This window comes from Misgurnus anguillicaudatus, chromosome 13 (assembly GCF_027580225.2).
Source record: "Misgurnus anguillicaudatus chromosome 13, ASM2758022v2, whole genome shotgun sequence".
In the NCBI taxonomy this organism is placed as follows: Eukaryota; Metazoa; Chordata; class Actinopteri; order Cypriniformes; family Cobitidae; genus Misgurnus; species Misgurnus anguillicaudatus.
The window spans coordinates 30,401,951-30,420,224 of record NC_073349.2 but is presented as its reverse complement, the minus strand read 5'-3'; the positions used below and the strand labels follow the sequence as shown (position 1 = coordinate 30,420,224).

The 18,274-nt window shown below is 37.7% G+C and overlaps 1 protein-coding gene across 3 annotated transcripts in view; it reads right to left on the bottom strand.

Annotated features, from left to right (window-relative positions):
- dlgap4a (discs, large (Drosophila) homolog-associated protein 4a) overlaps positions 1–18,274 on the bottom strand; it is a 159,587-nt gene that overhangs the window by 37,202 nt on the left and 104,111 nt on the right. For 2 of the 3 annotated variants that reach the window (XM_073875556.1, XM_073875557.1), the window contains 2 exons: positions 1,459–1,816; positions 517–1,362 (listed from right to left, as the gene is read on the bottom strand). In XM_073875556.1, coding sequence (XP_073731657.1) covers positions 517–1,362; positions 1,459–1,746 — 1,134 coding nt within the window. In that variant the 5' untranslated portion in view covers positions 1,747–1,816. The remainder of the gene's footprint in view (positions 1–516; positions 1,363–1,458; positions 1,817–18,274) is intronic. The other variant, XM_073875558.1, reaches the window with a different exon arrangement.

Sequence of the window (18,274 nt, the reverse complement as noted above, 5' to 3'; positions counted from 1 at the left end):
AATTTCCCATAAATTACTGTAAATTCCCGTTAAGTTTCCAATTTGGAATATTTCCAATATTCCACAGATCAAGTTCCCATGGAAAGTTACTGGAAATTTACCGGAAACTTTCCGCCTCTTTGCAACCCTATTTAAAAGAAGAATTAGTATGTCCCAAATCTTAACATTTTGAATGAGTATCCTTAAAGTACCCAGATGATCTACTATTTCCGGTAAAAATAGGAAGTGCAGATGATTACGGTCTATGAAAAACATTTATTTTCGTTATGCATTATTGCACCCTTTTTTGTTATGCACTCAAATGTCTATACTTTCCCATAGCAAAAACAGTACATACAGTTAAGAGTACAGCAGGCGAATTGGGAATAGCAACAGATTTTTTTTGTCAAATATTAATCACAGTATAAAACTGCTTTAACATATGTTATAGTTGTATGTACTGTATATTATAAAGTCTTTATCGCTATATCAAAGAGTCTCTCCCAATTTTTCCCTCTCCTTATTGTTTTGTGTTACCTGTAGGAAGTTGCAGGTCATTTCTTGTCCGTGGCACGATTTAGATTTAAGCAAGGTGCGATTGACAGTGGCAGAGCCCTTCTGAAGCACCTGTCTAGCCTGACTGAGAGTCAGCGTGGACCAGGATCCTCTCTTTACCAGCACGCTGTGCCCGGAGGCCGTTGGTCCCATTTGAGGCTTCAGATCTCCGCTGCTGTTTGAAGATTTAAGGGTATGAGCTGCGATGGTGTTGTAGCCCTGCGGGTGCGGTTTGGGTGCCGCCTGACTGTCCGACACGGCCCTGCCCAGCGACATCATGCTCAACGGGTTTCGATACGCCACCGCTAACGGGCCAGCAGCGGGCTGATTCGTGGGCTCGTCCTCCAAAGCATCATCTGAGCTCCAGAACCCTGAGAGGTTGGGTCGAGGTCGCCGTTTGGTGCCCTCTGTCTTGGCCCGGTCTTTGCTCTTGCTTCGTCGGGTCACCTTGGCGCCGTCTCCAGGCTGACCCGCGGCCATGTTCGCTTTGGCCGCTGACACCTCTAGGGACTGCGACTTGGCGAAGAGCTTCTGGACGGACTGCACCAGGTTGCGGATGCGACTGGGACTCTCGCTGCGCTGCTTGGAACCGCGGCTGCGTCGGTGGAACTGCAGCGTGCTGAAACCGTCTCGCTGGAGCGGCAGGTGTCGCTCCAGTTGGTCCAGGAGGTTGGCCGGGAGCCGGTTCATCTTAGCGGCGGCCGCGGAGGAAATAGTGGCCGTGCCGCTGGAGATCATGGCGGGGGCGCCCAACCCGAGGCCCAGACCCATGGACATAGAAGAGGTGAGGGTGCCAGCGCGACTGCCTGTCTGACCCACACAGCCCTGCTGAGGTGAACCACAAGTTGAATGCATAACATTTATGGGATTCGAAATAAGCAACACTTTACTAGTTAAGCTACAAGGACACAGAATTGAAAATACCTGCGTGTATTCGCTCTGATCTGTCTGGCTGCTGTAGTGGAGACGTGGGAAGGTGCTGCTGTTGGTTAGCTGGTTATTTAGGGGCAGCAGGCAGTCGGACTGCAGTGTGGTGGGAGAAGAAACGGAGAAGTGGTGAATGTGAGGATCTAGAGTGCCATAATGATTGATGGTGGGGTTTAGGAGGTAGGTAGCGTGAGGGTCTGGGGGACATAAAGGCTCCTGGGGACCTGCGGTGGGGTCACAGGTATCTGAGAGATGTCGGCTACGGTTGGCCCCTAAGCCTTGCATGGTTGCTGTGGAGGTCCGGTCTAGAACATGATCCCAGCTGGAGAGAGACTACAGCCCTGGAGGGCGTCCCCTAGAGGACACAGAGAGGAACAGAAGAAAAAAATGTGAGGTCTAGATGCAGGCACACACAGTAGTTCAAAAATTAGTACTAGTAAAATAGTTCAGACAAGGCAGAACTACCATGGATGATGATATTGAATAAATTAAATTATGAAAGGAAAAAAATGTGTTTTTGTTGTTTGCATATAGTTGTACATACAGTTTATTTTTCAATAGTTTCTAAGTTAGATTCCAAATCATCTGTAATGTGCATGAGACTTGATAAACAGAAAACATTTAAATATGTCAAAGCATCAAAAATACATCAAAATGTATTCTCAGACATAATGCAGTCAGTGAATAGCACAAGTTTTGTACATGCACGCGCTCTGTGGTAGGTAGATGCTTCACACCCACGAGGCTCTCTGCACGAGCTTCATCTCTGCGCGCAACCGTCCACGCACGAGACAGTGAGACATCCATCTGGACTTGTACTGTATATGCGACAGCCGCACTCATCTCTCGCCAGATGAACACACACAACATATTGCGCTCTCAGCACCGTTTACGCGCATTCGAGGTGCCGGTACTGGGACGCTGAACCTTTTCATATGTTGCAACCGTGCGCCGCGCAATGAGTCACTGCGCTGAACCTCTTTTTAACATTCGTCGCGTCACCCAAGTGCGTTCCCGAGCACGCGCATCCCGCGACATCGGTCCCACTGCGCAGAGCCACGGGGCATTACTGAAATTTGGTGGGCCGTGATGCCATTCGTTTTGTAATGTGAAAGGAAGCATGCAGCAGCTTAGCAAGATAACCTCTCTTTCACTTTAACTAATTATGTTCATTTTGATCTCTTTGAAAGCCCACACAACACTGAATCCCACAAGATGAAATTTTAAGCACAGACATCTGATTCACCCAATGACGTCATTAAGAGAGACAATTTTGAGCTGCCAAGAAGTTTGGTTCATTTTAAAAGATCATTTGGATCTCAAGTTTCAGTTTGCAGAACTAGAAAAACATAATCCACAATCTGTGTTTCACCATACACTCACCTAAAGGATTATTAGGAACACCATAGTAATACTGTGTTTGACCCTCTTTCGCCTTCAGAACTGCCTTAATTCTACATGGCAGTGATTCAACAAGGTGCTGAAAGCATTCTTTAGAAATGTTGGCGCATATTGATAGGATAGCATCTTGCAGTTAATGGAGATTTGTGGGATGGACATCCAGGGTACGAAGCTCCCATTCCACCACATCCCAAAGATGCTCTATTGGGTTGAGATCTGGTGACTGTGGGGGCCATTTTAGTACAGTGAACTTATTGTCATGTTCAAGAAAACATTTTGAAATGATTCGAGCTTTGTGACAAGGTGCATTATCTTGCCGGAAGTAGCTATCAGAGGATCATAACCTATTCTTGACTTTTATGTATATATGCAAAATAAGCATTTTATTTTTAGTTTAAATACACACAAACCTAATTTTTTTTCCACACAAGCCTGTTTTTATAGCAGGCTAAGCTACAGTGGTTACACCTATAGCCCAGGCCACACAATATTTACATTTATGCATTTGCCAGACGCTTATATTCAAAGTGATTTACAGTACAGTGCATAGCAAGCCATAGATATGAATCAGTATGTGTATAAGATCAAACCCATGGCTTTTGCGTTGTGAACACTGCTCTACCAATTGAGCTTGGTTACCAATGTGATCACTATAGGAAGTTTCAGCAATGATTTTAACAACACAATGGAAGAAGGACGTATCCAAGAGTGGGCACAAAATCCAACAGACCAGTAAGAATCTCTTTATCCGTCAGATCACTGAAATGCTGTGGCAGGAAGCATTTGATGTGTGTAACTGAGATGGACCATCTGTGATGAGTCATTTAAAACAGAAATGATTAAAGCTTTCCATTGACCTGTCAGGTTTAAAAAGACCCTGTGATGAATCAATGCCGCGTTTAACAAATTAAATATGAGACAGACGTTTAGATAAAACTGTAATATAATAACTGACTCAGGGCTTGAAGAATCCTTTACTCATTCTAATGAAGAGCCATTCATCTACATAACAACTGTTTCTAGATCAGTGATTATTAATGTAAGCGAAAGATATGTTTAGCATGACAGTGTATTGAATGATGAACTTAAATAACTGTCAGAGATGATAACCAAATTACATCCAGCATGCTTATAAAAAATACTTTTTATATATCAGTTCAGTATGATTTGAACTAAATAAATCACAGCTCTTTCTTTCTTTCTTTCTTTCTTCTTTCTGTCTGTCTACAATCAGAGCATCTTTAAAGTCAGGGTGCATGATTTAAAAAAAAAAAACACTTTGGAAAAGGGAGTCGAGCCGAGTACCAAACCAATCAGCAGTAAGGTGCGTGTCTAATAACCGACACCATTGCCTGGGTTGCGTATGTGTGGGGCGGGTCTATCAAAAGAAGGTCCAGATTGTATTGGGGTAGGGGCATGTTTGTTAAGGTGATTTCAAATATCAACATTGGCCTTTAGAGAACATGCATCTATGCTAGATCTAAATTCATAGCTTAAAGGGGCCATGGCATTAAAAATCTGACTTTTGAGTGCTATAATTGCTTCTATAAACCTAGAAAATGTGATAAAGCTCAACCTAGTAAATTCTCTGCAAACACGTGAAAAATTAGGTCGTTGAAATTTGGCTCTCCTTATGTTGTCATAAGGAGATCTAATTATAATAATACCGCCCCTTAATCAGCACTATTCAACCACGGCACAGCCATTTAGTGCAGAGAGAAAGAGAGAGAAAATCACAGCACAATTGAGTTTCAATTGCAACAAACCACCATCATTGAGATCATTTGCATTTTAAAAGACACACCTACAAAGTGTCAATTTTAACATGCTATAATAAATTATCTATATGGTATTTTGAGCTAAAACTTCACATACATACATTGGGGACACGAGAGTATTTGACATCTCAAAAACTTATTGTGACATGTCCCCTTTAAGTTAATTATAAGAGTTTAAGAGTTAATAATAAGAGTTTTATTGTTTTTTAAGTATGGTTTAAATGAATTAAAACTATTAAGTTACTCAGTCTACCTATTCAAATATTAAGATTAGACAAATAAAATTGGAATTCCTATATTTCTAGTTCATTAATAGCTCAGACAAAATCTTTGACTCTGTTCTGGGGGGGCAGTGCCCCCCTGGTCCCCCCACTTTGCCTATGCAAGTTATTAGAAAAAGATTACTTTTAAAATAGTTTTAGACTTTCCATACTGGAGGTCACAACTGATCAACAGTAGCAAACAGTAGGGGGATTCAGTTTCATTTTACATAAACTATTTCTTTAAGTGTTAAACCGTCGCATCAGGACACTAAATTAAACTCTTTTACTCTTAAGTTAACAGTGCTCTGGAGTCGTGTTAAAATAATTAATGAAATGAGTTCCCTCTGCTATTTTTAAATACTGTCCTGGGTTTGAACTGTGCACAAAGCAGAAACTTTTGAACATTTTGTTCCACAGAAATTACATTTATCACTAAAGGACCGAAGCGTACTGTAACAGATTCATTATTTCATTGTCTTTATTAAAATGTGCCTGACAGCAGATCTTTAACCAAAACAGTAAAAGACCTTGAAAGTTGCTGCAGTTCCTCAAACTAGGTTACACTGTTGTGCTTACAAAGGAATATTAACTATTGTTCATAGTTAACAATCTCCTAATGTATTACATTTTGATAAAATGAACATCATTTCAAATCATGAAGATTACTGATATGAGAACACTATCAGCATTCAGTCCACGTGTGTCAGTTTTAAAAACTTTAGGTTCCTTCAAGTGGCCTAATGCATGTATTAAAAACAAAATGCTTAGAAAATAACAATTATTAACACCAACAGTTTATATAGTTCATAAGCAATTTGCAGGTTAATATAATATTTGCCTGATGTGAGGTCACAGGTGTCTCATCCAATCAGATTTTAAAAGCTCTTTTGAGATGACACGCAAACACTGTAGGCCAAGAGACATCTGGTTTCTGTGTTGCTCTTTCTGAGCAGGTTTCTAAACCTGTCTGTACCAAACGTGACCCACTTTTGGGCACTTAACATGAGAAAATCAATGTCATGAACTGAGCTCGACCCCCCGGCACAAAGACAAGATGTTAGACAGCGAGCGCTCCAGTCATTTATCACAACTCGAATTGCTTTCTGTGCAGGACATAGAGAGGACATCCGATAAAAAGAAGAAGATGTATTGTAACAGCTCCAGGATTCAATGAATTCAGAGCAACATAATGCTGAAAACACACAGTTTGAAAAATATTTATCTTTGTAAAGCTATTATTGTATGTATAAACACCCCAACCACGAAGTGGTCATATCTATTTTGCAAAAAAAAAAAGTAGAAATAAAAAATGTCATTATTTACTCACCCTTAACTGAAAAAAAAACATAATTAAATTAGGTTTTCTTAAAATGAAATTAACATTATTAAAATGAATTTAATTTTAAGAAAACTTGATTCAATTATGTTGAACTGGTGTACATAATTTAATTGTGTATACAATTTTTTAAGAAAAATAATTTTAAGAAAACTTCATTCAATCATGTGCAACCGGAGATTTTTTCCAGTGTTGCGTTGTTTTAAACCCATGCAGGCCAGTCTCACGAAATTTCGTTATATAGTCACGTAATTTTTTGATTCTTTTTCCGTGATATTATCACGAATTTCCACGTTTTTCGTGATCGTATAACGAATTTGTGTTTTCATGTGATTATCACGTATTGGTTACTGAACTGTTTTGTCATATTTTCTTACCATTGTTACTTCGGTTTAGGGTTAGATTTACATAAAATGAACTCCTTACACAAACCCAACGCTAACCCTAACGCCAGGCGACATATGAAAAAAATAATCCGAAAAAGTAGTATAAACCAATACATAAAGTGACATTCTAATTCAAGCACCAAATCAAACCCTAAACCGAAGCGACAATGGTTTAAAAATAGGAAAAAGCAGTTGAGTTACCAATACGTGAGAATCACAAGAAAACAGGAATGCGTTTTACAATCACGAAAAAATTCGGAAATCTGTGATAATCAGTCCCTCCAGAAAAACGCGATTGTGCGATCGCGCAATATATTGCATTATCAGCCAAAGTCCGCATATTTTTGCGGGGCTGCATTTTTTCCAAATACGACGCACTTTCGCCACATTAATTACATATTTCTGCGCACAAAATATGCGGGGCTTGCATGATTTCATAATCTCACATATATATTAGCAGAAAGTTGAAAAATGTTGCATTTACTTCCCAAAAGCGCAGCCGTGTCCTCTATTGCCATGGGAACGTTATGAAGTGACTATATGACGTGAACATCATTGCAGCTTTTGCAAGTTTCCGGAGTTTTTGCAAGTTCCGCAATTTTCGCAAATTCCGCAATTCCATCGCATAAATTGGATAAATATCCCGCATATTCCATCGCATTTTTTAAGAAAATGTGCCGCAAAATCGAGGATTTTTGCCCGCAACAATCACAAAAAACCTCCGCGTTTTTCTGGAAGGACTGGATAATATCACGAAAAAAGAATAAAAAAATTACGTGACTATATCACAAAACCGAAATTTAAGGGTTAATATATGATCAATTTCCACTCTGATGAAGTTTTAATATCTTTTTTATGATTGTGTTTACATTTACATTCATGCATTTTATCCAAAGTGACTTACAGTGCATTAAAAGCAATACGTTTTATCAGTAGTGTACCCTGGTCACAAACATCACCAATTCAAAATTGCAGTCAATTTTTATGTTAAAACAAGTTTTCATTTTGTGTTTCAGAGATAAGTAAAAGTGTATACATGTTTTAAAGAGTACCTATTGTCTGATTCACATTTTTACATTTCCTTTGGTGTGTAAGTGTGTATTAGTACGTTAACGATATGCAAAAGGTACAAACCCCAAAGTAAACCATATCGTCTCTTAACGTAAATGTCTTTTTTTGGAATACAACAAACATGGATTGAAGGCAACAGTTTACTTCTTGGGATTGGTGATGTAGTAAAGATCGACATTATCATAATTCCGCCCGCTTCGGACTCGCAGCATATAAGTTAACTCCTGTTAGTATTGCATTGTGACCAAATCTTTCAAACATGGTAAGGAGCGTCACATTTACGGCTGACGTCAGAGGTATTCAGACCAATCACAACATACAGTCAGATTAGCTGGCCAATCAGGGACACAGAGCTTTTTAAATCCGTGTGTTTCAGGAAGAAAGTAAAATCAGGAAGTACAAAAATGTACGATATTTGGGAAATAATGTCTTTTTTAACCATAAACCATGCAAACACATTGTATTATACCAAATACACAAAATTGTTTTTAAGCAATGAAATAGGTGCTCTTTAAACAACCCGTGAATGAGTGAATAATGACATGTTTAATTAATGGGTGATATACAGGTGGTGGTGGGCTGTCAACAGAGAGCATCAGGGAATCATTGGTGCTAACTGTTACCAAGTTTTATATATCTCTCTGAACTCAAGCAATCAGCTCCAACAGAGCGACCGAACCCCTGCGAGATCAGACGGCAAAAAACTCCCATTCACAAGCCCAACACATTCACCGCAGGAGCTGAAGAAGAGGAGAAATAGAGATGTAACACACACGTATCCTCATGGGGACGATGAGTCAGTAACTGTGTGTGTGTGGTTTGGCTTTGCACATGTGAAAGTGTGAATAATGACTGCTTTCAAAGTGTGAGAAGAAAGAAAACACAAGTTTATCAACTTCTCTGTTTTCTGAACACTACACTGATGCTTTATAACACTGACACTTATAATGTCTCTCCAGTGACATGCACTGACTGATAGGGCTGCACGATATAGTGGGAAAAAATATTGTGTATTTGTATGTGATTTCCATATTGCAGAGAGTTGCAATAACTTAAAGGAAAACTGGATAAAAAATGAGAACTATGACAGTAGAGCACGCAGTTTGCAGCACTTTGACCTTGCGTGCAGTAATATTGACAGAAGTTTGAGCGACAGGAGAAGTAGTCAGGAGTGATGATGTTACTGCATGCCGAAGTTAAAGTGCTGTAAACTAAGCGCTCTTCCGCAATACAACATAGTTCTCATTTTTTATCCGCAAAAAAATCGCCACATTTTATTTTGTGCTACCATACTTACTCAGGAACTACTCATGTAACTTTCATCTAAGACAACCCAGTCTCATGTAAAAACGTACCCTGACTACGTTGGTCCAATTTGCAAAACGTAGAGGGGTTACAATAATGGCCCTAGAATTGTATGACTGTTACATTTTTTTCGCCTATTCTTTTAATGGCCCTTGAATTGTATGACTCTTACGTTTTTTTTTCGTCCAAGTCACGTGACTTTCAAGCTACCGGCCGTGAGAACAAAAAACATGGCGGACATTCTCTCATTTTTAGTGGAAAAATCTATATTTTGAGTTAGTTTCTGAATAAAAAGAAGTTTTGATTACATTTCCAGCGAGAAATATATACTTTATTTTCATAATATTCACTCAGTGAATTTACATAATCATCGCTTGCTTGATTTTACGCAGATTTTCCAGATCTCGCCAGAATAATGTGAAACTGATACGTTTTGGTTGCTATGGACACTGCCAGGGCTCGTCACATGACGTCTTTTAAAGACTTTATTAAAACCGCGTTCAGCTACAGGTAAAACAACATTCAGAGGTGATTTTAACAACGCTCCACGGCGCGTGAGAGTAAGCATTTTAAGCGTTTTCTGATCATGTAGGTAAGTGCTTTTATTAGACGTGATGCATGCTGGGTGGGAAATTATTTTTTATCAAAGACTCGTTGATGGTAATTAATATAGATATGAATATACATTTTGCAACCCTGTATCACATGAAATACGTTCTGAGGAAACTATTTTGCAAATCGCAATTACGTTAACGTTACATGCCAACATATAAGCAGTGCTATTACGTTGGTCCTTAACCTAATATGACCCGTCGCCATGGACACAAGGGGTCGGATATCTAAAGTTAAATATTTTTAACTTACGCGTGAAATGGTTGATTTTAAAAATATATATATTCTAAGTAAACAACAACAGCCCAGGTTTAGTAAACATGTTTTTATTGAAACTATAAATAAATATTCTGCATCCATTTTAGGTGTGCCACTGTGGGTGGCTCCCGCACACCCCCGTGGCTAGTACGCCCCTGCCGTGACCCAAATCTCGTTCGCACATCATCGCGATGTTTATCATCAATTTACAAACCTCGCCAGTCGCCTCATCTTTGTGAGTATACCATTACATTTCTGTTTGTTCGATATTAAATTCATTATATGTTTTTTATTAATCCAGATCGGCTTCTAAATGTTGTCTGAATTGTATTGGTCATCTATATTACATTCTTTTTGTTCAAAATAGTGATTAGCGCGTGAGTAAAAGTCACGTTATGTTTGTTAGTCACCATTAACATAACGTGACAGATCCTCGATCATTTTATTATATTCATATTTTTGGAATTAACTACCAATGTTCTTCTACTGTGGTATTTTGTGTTTATAGTACACAAATCATACCTTGTTTCTACCGCAGTTAGTTTACTTCTACTGTGGTAGTACAGTAACAGCAAACCTTATGCTTTTACCACAGTAGTTCAGCCTTTTTATACATAGTAAAAAACAGTAACAACAACAACACCATGCTTTTAATACATTTGATGTACAATTCAGAAATCTTTAGACATTCAGATCCTTATTTTTTGGTCAGTTTAAATCTATTGCCGTTTTATTTATTTATTTATCTTATAGTCTTATGATAGTGGGCGGGTCTTGGGGTTTGTTGTAAATAGTTATACACATACAATGTTTAGTAAATAAAGAATTTAAAAAATATATCCAAAGTTTGTAGTTCACAATTTTTTTGTCTTGCAGTTTCTTCACATACATCTCATACTCCTCCATCTACACGCGCCACAACATTTAAACCAACGGCTCTTTTAAGAGCTATCACTTGCAAAAGCTCTCCTCACTCACTCACTCACTCTCCAACTCACTCACTCACTCTCCAACTCACTCACTCATGCTGCGTCCGAAACCGCCTACTACATACTATATAGTACGCGAAAAGCAGTAGGCGAAGCGAGTAGTATGTCCGAATACATAGTATTCGAAAAACAGTATGCGAAAAGTACCCGGATGACCTACTACTTCCGGTTAGATTTTGCAGTGTGCATACGATGGACGCTACACTATCCCATGATGCCCCGGACGAGGAGTTATCCAACGAAGAAGAAGAGGCACGCGGCTGTTTTCGCGCTGAAATGACATGACGTGATGACGACGTATGTCACGTGATATAGCAACATGGCGGATGTAGTATGTCCGAATCTCATTCATACTACCAGGATTCATACTATACAGTACCTACTGTTTTAACGCCAAGTAAGTAGGTACTTCATCTAATTCAGTACCTACTATACAGTATGCGGTTTCGGACGCAGCCTCACTCTCCAACTCATTCTTTAACTCACTCACTCACTCACTCACTCACTCTCCTATAGGGCTGTGCGGAAGGGTCGTCTGCGGTTCTCATGCGTGTTTCATCAGTGGGGCCGGTTCCGTGGTTGGAAGTGGATCGCCATCAGATGGAGCGGCGTTTGTTGCACAGACACGTGGTTCGCCAGAAAGCTAGGCAAAATTGCATAGATTATCGGAGTCGATTTTCCTCGATTTGAACCCGATTTTGCCTAGCTTCTCTGTGAACTACGTGTCTGTTTAATAAATGCCGCTCCATCTGATAGCAGCTGATGGCGATTTACTTCTAATCTAAACGGAACCGGCTTTACTGATGAAACACGCATGAGAATTGCAGACGATTTTTTTTTGCACAGCCCTACTCTCCTACGCGCGCACACACACACACGCACACACACACACACACTCTCTCACTCTCTGTTTGTCCCTCTTTCAATTTGTTTAGCCTATTTCTATTTGCATTCTTCATTCTTTCAATATGGCATCTTCAGGTTTTGACCAGTTATGTCAGGAAGCTGCAACTATTTCAAAGCATCTTGAAATGAAAGCTGACAATGCTGAACTTGAAGCAGCTACCAGAGAGGCTGAAGAAATTCTACAAATGTTCAATCCTCCACTGGTAAAGTTAATTACATTTCAGTTTTCTTCTTCATTTGGTTAATTTTTTATTTACACTTAAGTTGCTTTATTTTATTTTTATCTGTTCATAGATTTCCAAGTCCTTAATTTCAATTACTTTTAGCATTATTTTAACATGTTTATTTCGAATTGTTTTTTCAGCTGAAAAAGAAGACCAAACGAGTGATTTCCTGGACTCAACAGACACAGTGAACTTTGCACTGCATTTCAAAGGTAATATTGGTTATATAAAATATCTGTATATCCACAGAAATGGACTCAGGTCCGTAATAGAGTCAATATACATAATATAGTTTTATAAAATAATAGAGTTTTATAAAATTGATTGTTGTCTGTTGTTACATCTGTAGCCAGCTTCTCAGCCGCAATACTGAGAACCAGAGTTGAAGTCAATGTACTGCTGAGAAAGTGCAAGATCTATTTAACCAAAAATATAGTAAGCATATGTCCAAACACTCATGTTTTCATGGCATTATTATCAAATCAATAACTTATTTGTGTCCATCAACCATAAGATTATGACACATTACCGACTGTTTACAGCCTGTACACTGGCTCTTAACGGGATGGGAGAGTCACAATTGTCCAACTGTGTTACAATGTGTAACATGTACATGCATGTGTTTGCCCGTGTCTTTCAGAGGATGCCAGAGGTACCGGAAGGCTCCCCTACCAATCCCTGGTAAATCATGGCATGACAGTTAAAGTTGCAGGACTGCCCAACAGCCTCAAAAAGCCATCCTATTATGGAAGGAACCAGTTGGAGGCCATTTTGCAAGCTGCTGAGGAGATTTCATTTGAAATCAGTAAGTGAGATTAACAGTGGTTTTGTTTCTCCAGCTGAGTTTCGGCAGATCATTTGGCTCTATGCAAAGTGGGAAAAATAAGTTAACTAAACAATAATACGGGCCTACATGTGAGTCTTTGTATAGTGCAGCAGTGGTTGGGTTAATTTTTGACCCATAACGAGGAAATATTGGATAGATCAAATGCTGGATTGTTGTTATGCAACCATGAGGTATAATAACCCAGCAGTTGGGTTAAAACAACAAAGCATTGGGTCAATGTTAACCCAGTGGTGTGTTCTGTCCAATATTTACACAACATGTGTAAAAGAAAGAACCCAGACATTTTTAAAGTTTGGGCCACTATATTTCTCCATGTCCCCTCACCTCAACCAGTCGAGGCAAATGGCTACCCATTATAAACCATGGTTCTGCTCGAGGTTCCTGCATATTAAAAGGAAGTTGCCATTGCACCCTCAGAAAAAAAAGGTATAAAAGTTGTACCTTTTTGTCACTGGTACACTACCTTTTAAAAAGGTCCTAAAATTTACCATTTAGGTACAGATATGTACCTATGAGGTACCAGCATGTAGCTTGGCGGTACCAATGTATACCTTTTAGGTACAAAAGTTTACTTTTTGAAAAGGTACTGCCCCAATGTCAACTTTTTTATCTTCATGTACCTTTTTCCTGAGAGTTTGTAGCCTAATAATATAAAGAGTACAGTATGGTCTAGACCTACTCTGTTTGAATAGTGCTGTAAGGTAACTTTGTTATGAATTGGCACTTTAAAAATGAAATGTAATTCAATTGAAACAGATTCAGGTTATAGATTCTGTATGTGTCTATGACAGTTTGTAAGGGATGTAACACTATTTCTCGGTTGCAGTTTCCTCATTACAGTGGACACATTTTCTAAAAAGGCACCTCTCCAGAATATCCTATAGCTGTTTAGTTGAATTTGACGAGTGATTGTGATGGCCCTTGGCAACAGTTGAATTTTATCTATAAAATAATATTTCTTCATTAATACTGCTGTGTGATGCAGAAAGACCAGTTATTTGTTATGCTTCTAAGTGTTTCTTTTTTCCCTATACATTAATCAGATGCAGCACAATGCAACTCCACTGACAAAGCAGAAGGAATGTTAGAGGCGATGGACGCAGAAGGTACGCTGAGTTGTTTTTATTTTATCTTTAAATAAATATATAACATTAAACTTAAGAAGCATAGTTTACTAGATATGTAATTGTGGTCATTACACTGTACATTTCACCACTGTACACATTATTAAAACAATAATCAAATCAAAAGATGAAATCTGTGTGTGATAGTTTAATATCTTCAAATCAACAGACACAGCAGATGTTGCCAAGAAAGTTTAGAGGCCATGTGTGAAAATTGTATTTCTTTTCATTGTAATACATTTTGAATGGTATTGCTTAAGTTCAAGCTTAAAACTACTCTTCTGAAAAGTCTGCCATTGACATTGGACACAAAGAGAAAAGCTCACTTGTATGAAAATTACAATTTATAAATACAATATTTATTCAGGTGACATTTAACATCGTCTATAGACCATTTTGCAAGATGTAAACAACACTGGTCCAGAAGCACTTTCTGTATCAGTTTCTTAACACATCATAAACGTTGGGATAAAATACAACCAACAGGACATAGAAAATTTAATCAAAAAGTTAAAGAAACATTTTTAAGATGTTTTCTTTATGTGTGAAATAAAGAAAACAGTTACAAACTGAAACAGGAAGTGTTTCTGGACCAGTGTTGTTTACATCTTGCAAAATGGTCTATATGGTTGGTATTCTGATATTTTACACTTTGAATTGGCTGTTGATATTTAGATGCAAACAATGAATGGTACTGTATCTGTATTTAACCTACAATTTACTAATTAACTATTGACAGTATAAATGTTGACACATTGCATTATGAATTAGTAATTTAGATTCAAACGTTGTATTAAGAAAGTTGTTATTATGTTTTATGTTCTACAGAGCTGGAAGAACAGTCCTCAGAAACAGCCACCGCTGTAGCTATCGTGATGACTGCAGATTAAGGTATCTTTTCAAATTGTGCTGATTTTTATGTCCCATTGAGGATAATAAGCTCTTCCTCATAGTAGACCAGGCCAAGTAGACCTGGTTTGGTAGTTTCAACAGATTACAATACTTTAACAAGAACAGATATTGGAACAGAACCATAGACCAATCCACTACACAGTGACACATTGTGACCCTTTCAAGGGGCAGTTTCCAGGCAGAACATGCAGAATACATAAACAGAGTTCTGTACATACATTTGGGACCTAATGTATAAAAACATCTTAAAGTGTGTTGTCCAGGACATTGTCTTAAATTACAAACAGAGATAGAAGGTGAGCACACCAACAATTGGTTTTAAAATGATGGCCAACCTACGACTGTATGAGTTATGGCATTATAGTTAGTAATGCTAAAACTGAAGAATAAAGTGGTGGTGAGATTTGTTAAAATTGAGTTACACTTCTGAATCATGTTTGATTTACATACATTTCTGAAATGGAAAACCCAGAGTTTTCCTTGTTTCCACTTTCTGAAATTTGCCTCAGGAATTCTTCTTTGTTGACCTGCTTGAGCGTCAGCAATACCCACATTTTAATTTGACAATAGTAACAAATGAATAAACTGCCTTTGAAATGTTACTTAAAATATGCTCATGAGTATTAATTTCAACTAACTGGCTTGACTTAAATATATTTGTTTTGATAGATGGAGGCCATTTGTGCTGTGTCTGCCGCATCCTTTTCGATGACAGCAAGAAGAATGCTTCAGAGAAGTGGCGTTCATGGTCACAGTGCACAGTGTGCCAATCATGGTCACACACTGCATGTCAAGACACAATGCAAACAACCTGTAGCGATGCATCAGTGATAGAAAACATGCTAGTTACACAAAATGTTTTATGTTTTAACTATGAGTTGTTTTTATTTTGTTCATGACCCCATCCCTACAAACACACACACATATATATTTTTTTTTTTAAGTATTAGGTGCAATTTAATATTTTTCATGCAAATGTATTGTAATGATTACACTTATAAGAATAAAACAGATTTTAAATTCACTCTAATTTTTATTTATTGTTGTCATTTGTTGGCACCATAAGTGTGGTCCCTTTACCTGGGACATGTGGGGACCAATTAATATCTATTGTACTGAATTTAGGCCACATGTTGTAAATGATAAGTAGCCTATTGTTTCATCTTTTATCAATGCTTCGGTATGGTTGGGTGTTGGCAAGGACCTCACCATACTTTTCAATACAGTGAGTCAAAGATCAATTTCATGTTATGATTAAATACTTTACATAACTTTAACAACTTTTTCGCAGTCTTGTTGTCACTGAGAGGTATTTGGCAAATTTGATATTGAAAAGTTGGTTTATGTCAGAGCAGTAGTGATACTTGTGGATACTTTGATATACAACTGAACAGTACAATTTAAATATAATGGTTGCTATGAACGATGATGAGGATGATGATGTTATGTGTATCTGCTTTATCAAAGTGATTTTCCTCCATCATACAGATGAAGTTTAAGCAAATCTCTATTACCACATTTAATGTTATGAAAAGAACCATCATGACAGAAATATATATTTATATATGAATTGAAAGTAATAAAAAAAAATGAGACCAGAAACCCACCATGAGTTAAAAAACTGGCTATGCTCAGTTGTAAGGCCTTTTTTGAAATGATTAAGTAATTTCACATTATGTGTCATTTTGTGTTTTAAATTAAAGTGACAACACAAGTAACAAAATTTGGTGTTCCAAACTGATTGTGTTGTTTTAACACATCTGTTTTTAAAGTGTATTTATTAAGTATGCTGTAGCATTCATTAACAAAGTTTGAAATAATATAAACTGTATACAACGCTTTACTATAGAATGGGTATTTACTATAAATTACTTTAGTACTTTTTATGTGGGCAGAATTTTTATGACTGGACTGACACACCTGATCCACATACATTTACGATATAGTTTGCATACTGCTCAGGCCTGTCTTTCTGCTTAGAAAGAAGGAACATGAAACAATACATAGGCTTCCTATACTGTATTTGGCACACATAGCTGAATTGTTTCTCAAAGTGACAGGTTTGGAAGGAGGGTAATGGTACTCTAATGGATAAACTAAATAGGCCTGTTTGCCATTTTTAGTTGAGTTCAAAAGAACACATTTAAACAAAAATAAATAAGCTACAAAACATGCAAGAGAGCATACATTATGTACATTATGTAGCAAACATTGTGTATAATGTTTGCTAATCTGGGTTTTGACAACCAATAGGCCTAATAATCATCTACTAGCCTACAATCGTAGATGACTACCCATCAGACTATGGTCTTATTTATTAATGGTATGTTTTTGATTATCATAGCAGCATTAACATATGCATATAAGCCCAAACAGAAATGCACAGTTTGTGTGTGTGGCCAACACCACGTATTCATCAAGGTGTGGTGTCTGTTTACACAGCCAGAAACAAACAAACAGCTTTATTTTATCTAAATCTAACCTTATTGAGCTTTCAAAGTGCTCTCTGACACTACACCTGAGATGGCTTGTGTACTTGAAATGAGAACATGAAAAGTTTGTTGTAGAGCTAAGCCTAATACATCGTTAGAAAGGTCTTGACCTGCAGAATATGTCTATAACATATGTCAGTATAAAGAATCTACATGGCTCCTGCTTTGAAATACGGACCTTTGAAACATCACTTTGGTGCATTTTTGAAGGCTTATAATAAGGCAACAAAAGGGGCTATAGACATGGGACAAACTCTTAATGAGAGCTCTTGGCCTCAGTTATAATGTCAATATAGTCAACAACTTGGGACACTGTCAAATATGGTTAAAATTAATTTAAACCTATTTAACAATTAAATATTTAAAAATCTGATTGTATAAGTGTGTTAACAATCCCCCTAAACACCTTACTGTACTCTCAACTCACTATTTACAACCTCCAATTATAAGAAAAACACAAATGTTTTAAAAAAACTACAATTCCCTACATGTGTCTAATGCAGCTTGATACAAATTAGCACTAAAATTGTAGTTTTTCTAGTTTGCAAAGTAGGGCTGTAAAAACATATATCTACTGAATATATAAACACCTAGTTCAGACAAACTATTAATTATGCTGCATCTAGATGATCTACGTTAAGAAAATGTAAAAAAGTTGTTTTTTTAAGATATTTTAGCAGAAACAGTGTTTTTTTGCTAGATGGGATACAGCTACGCAATTTAGGGTTATGTTTGGGGTAGAATTTGGATGGAAACAGCGGATCTGTCTAGATGTGATGCAACTTGTCTTAAATCGCGTGAAATGTTTGGTTTAGGGTTAGGTTTTGGGGATAGGATTAGGATAATAACAGCGCTCATCCGCGAGATTTTGCTGTTGCTGTATCCCTTCTAGCCACAACGCCGAAACAG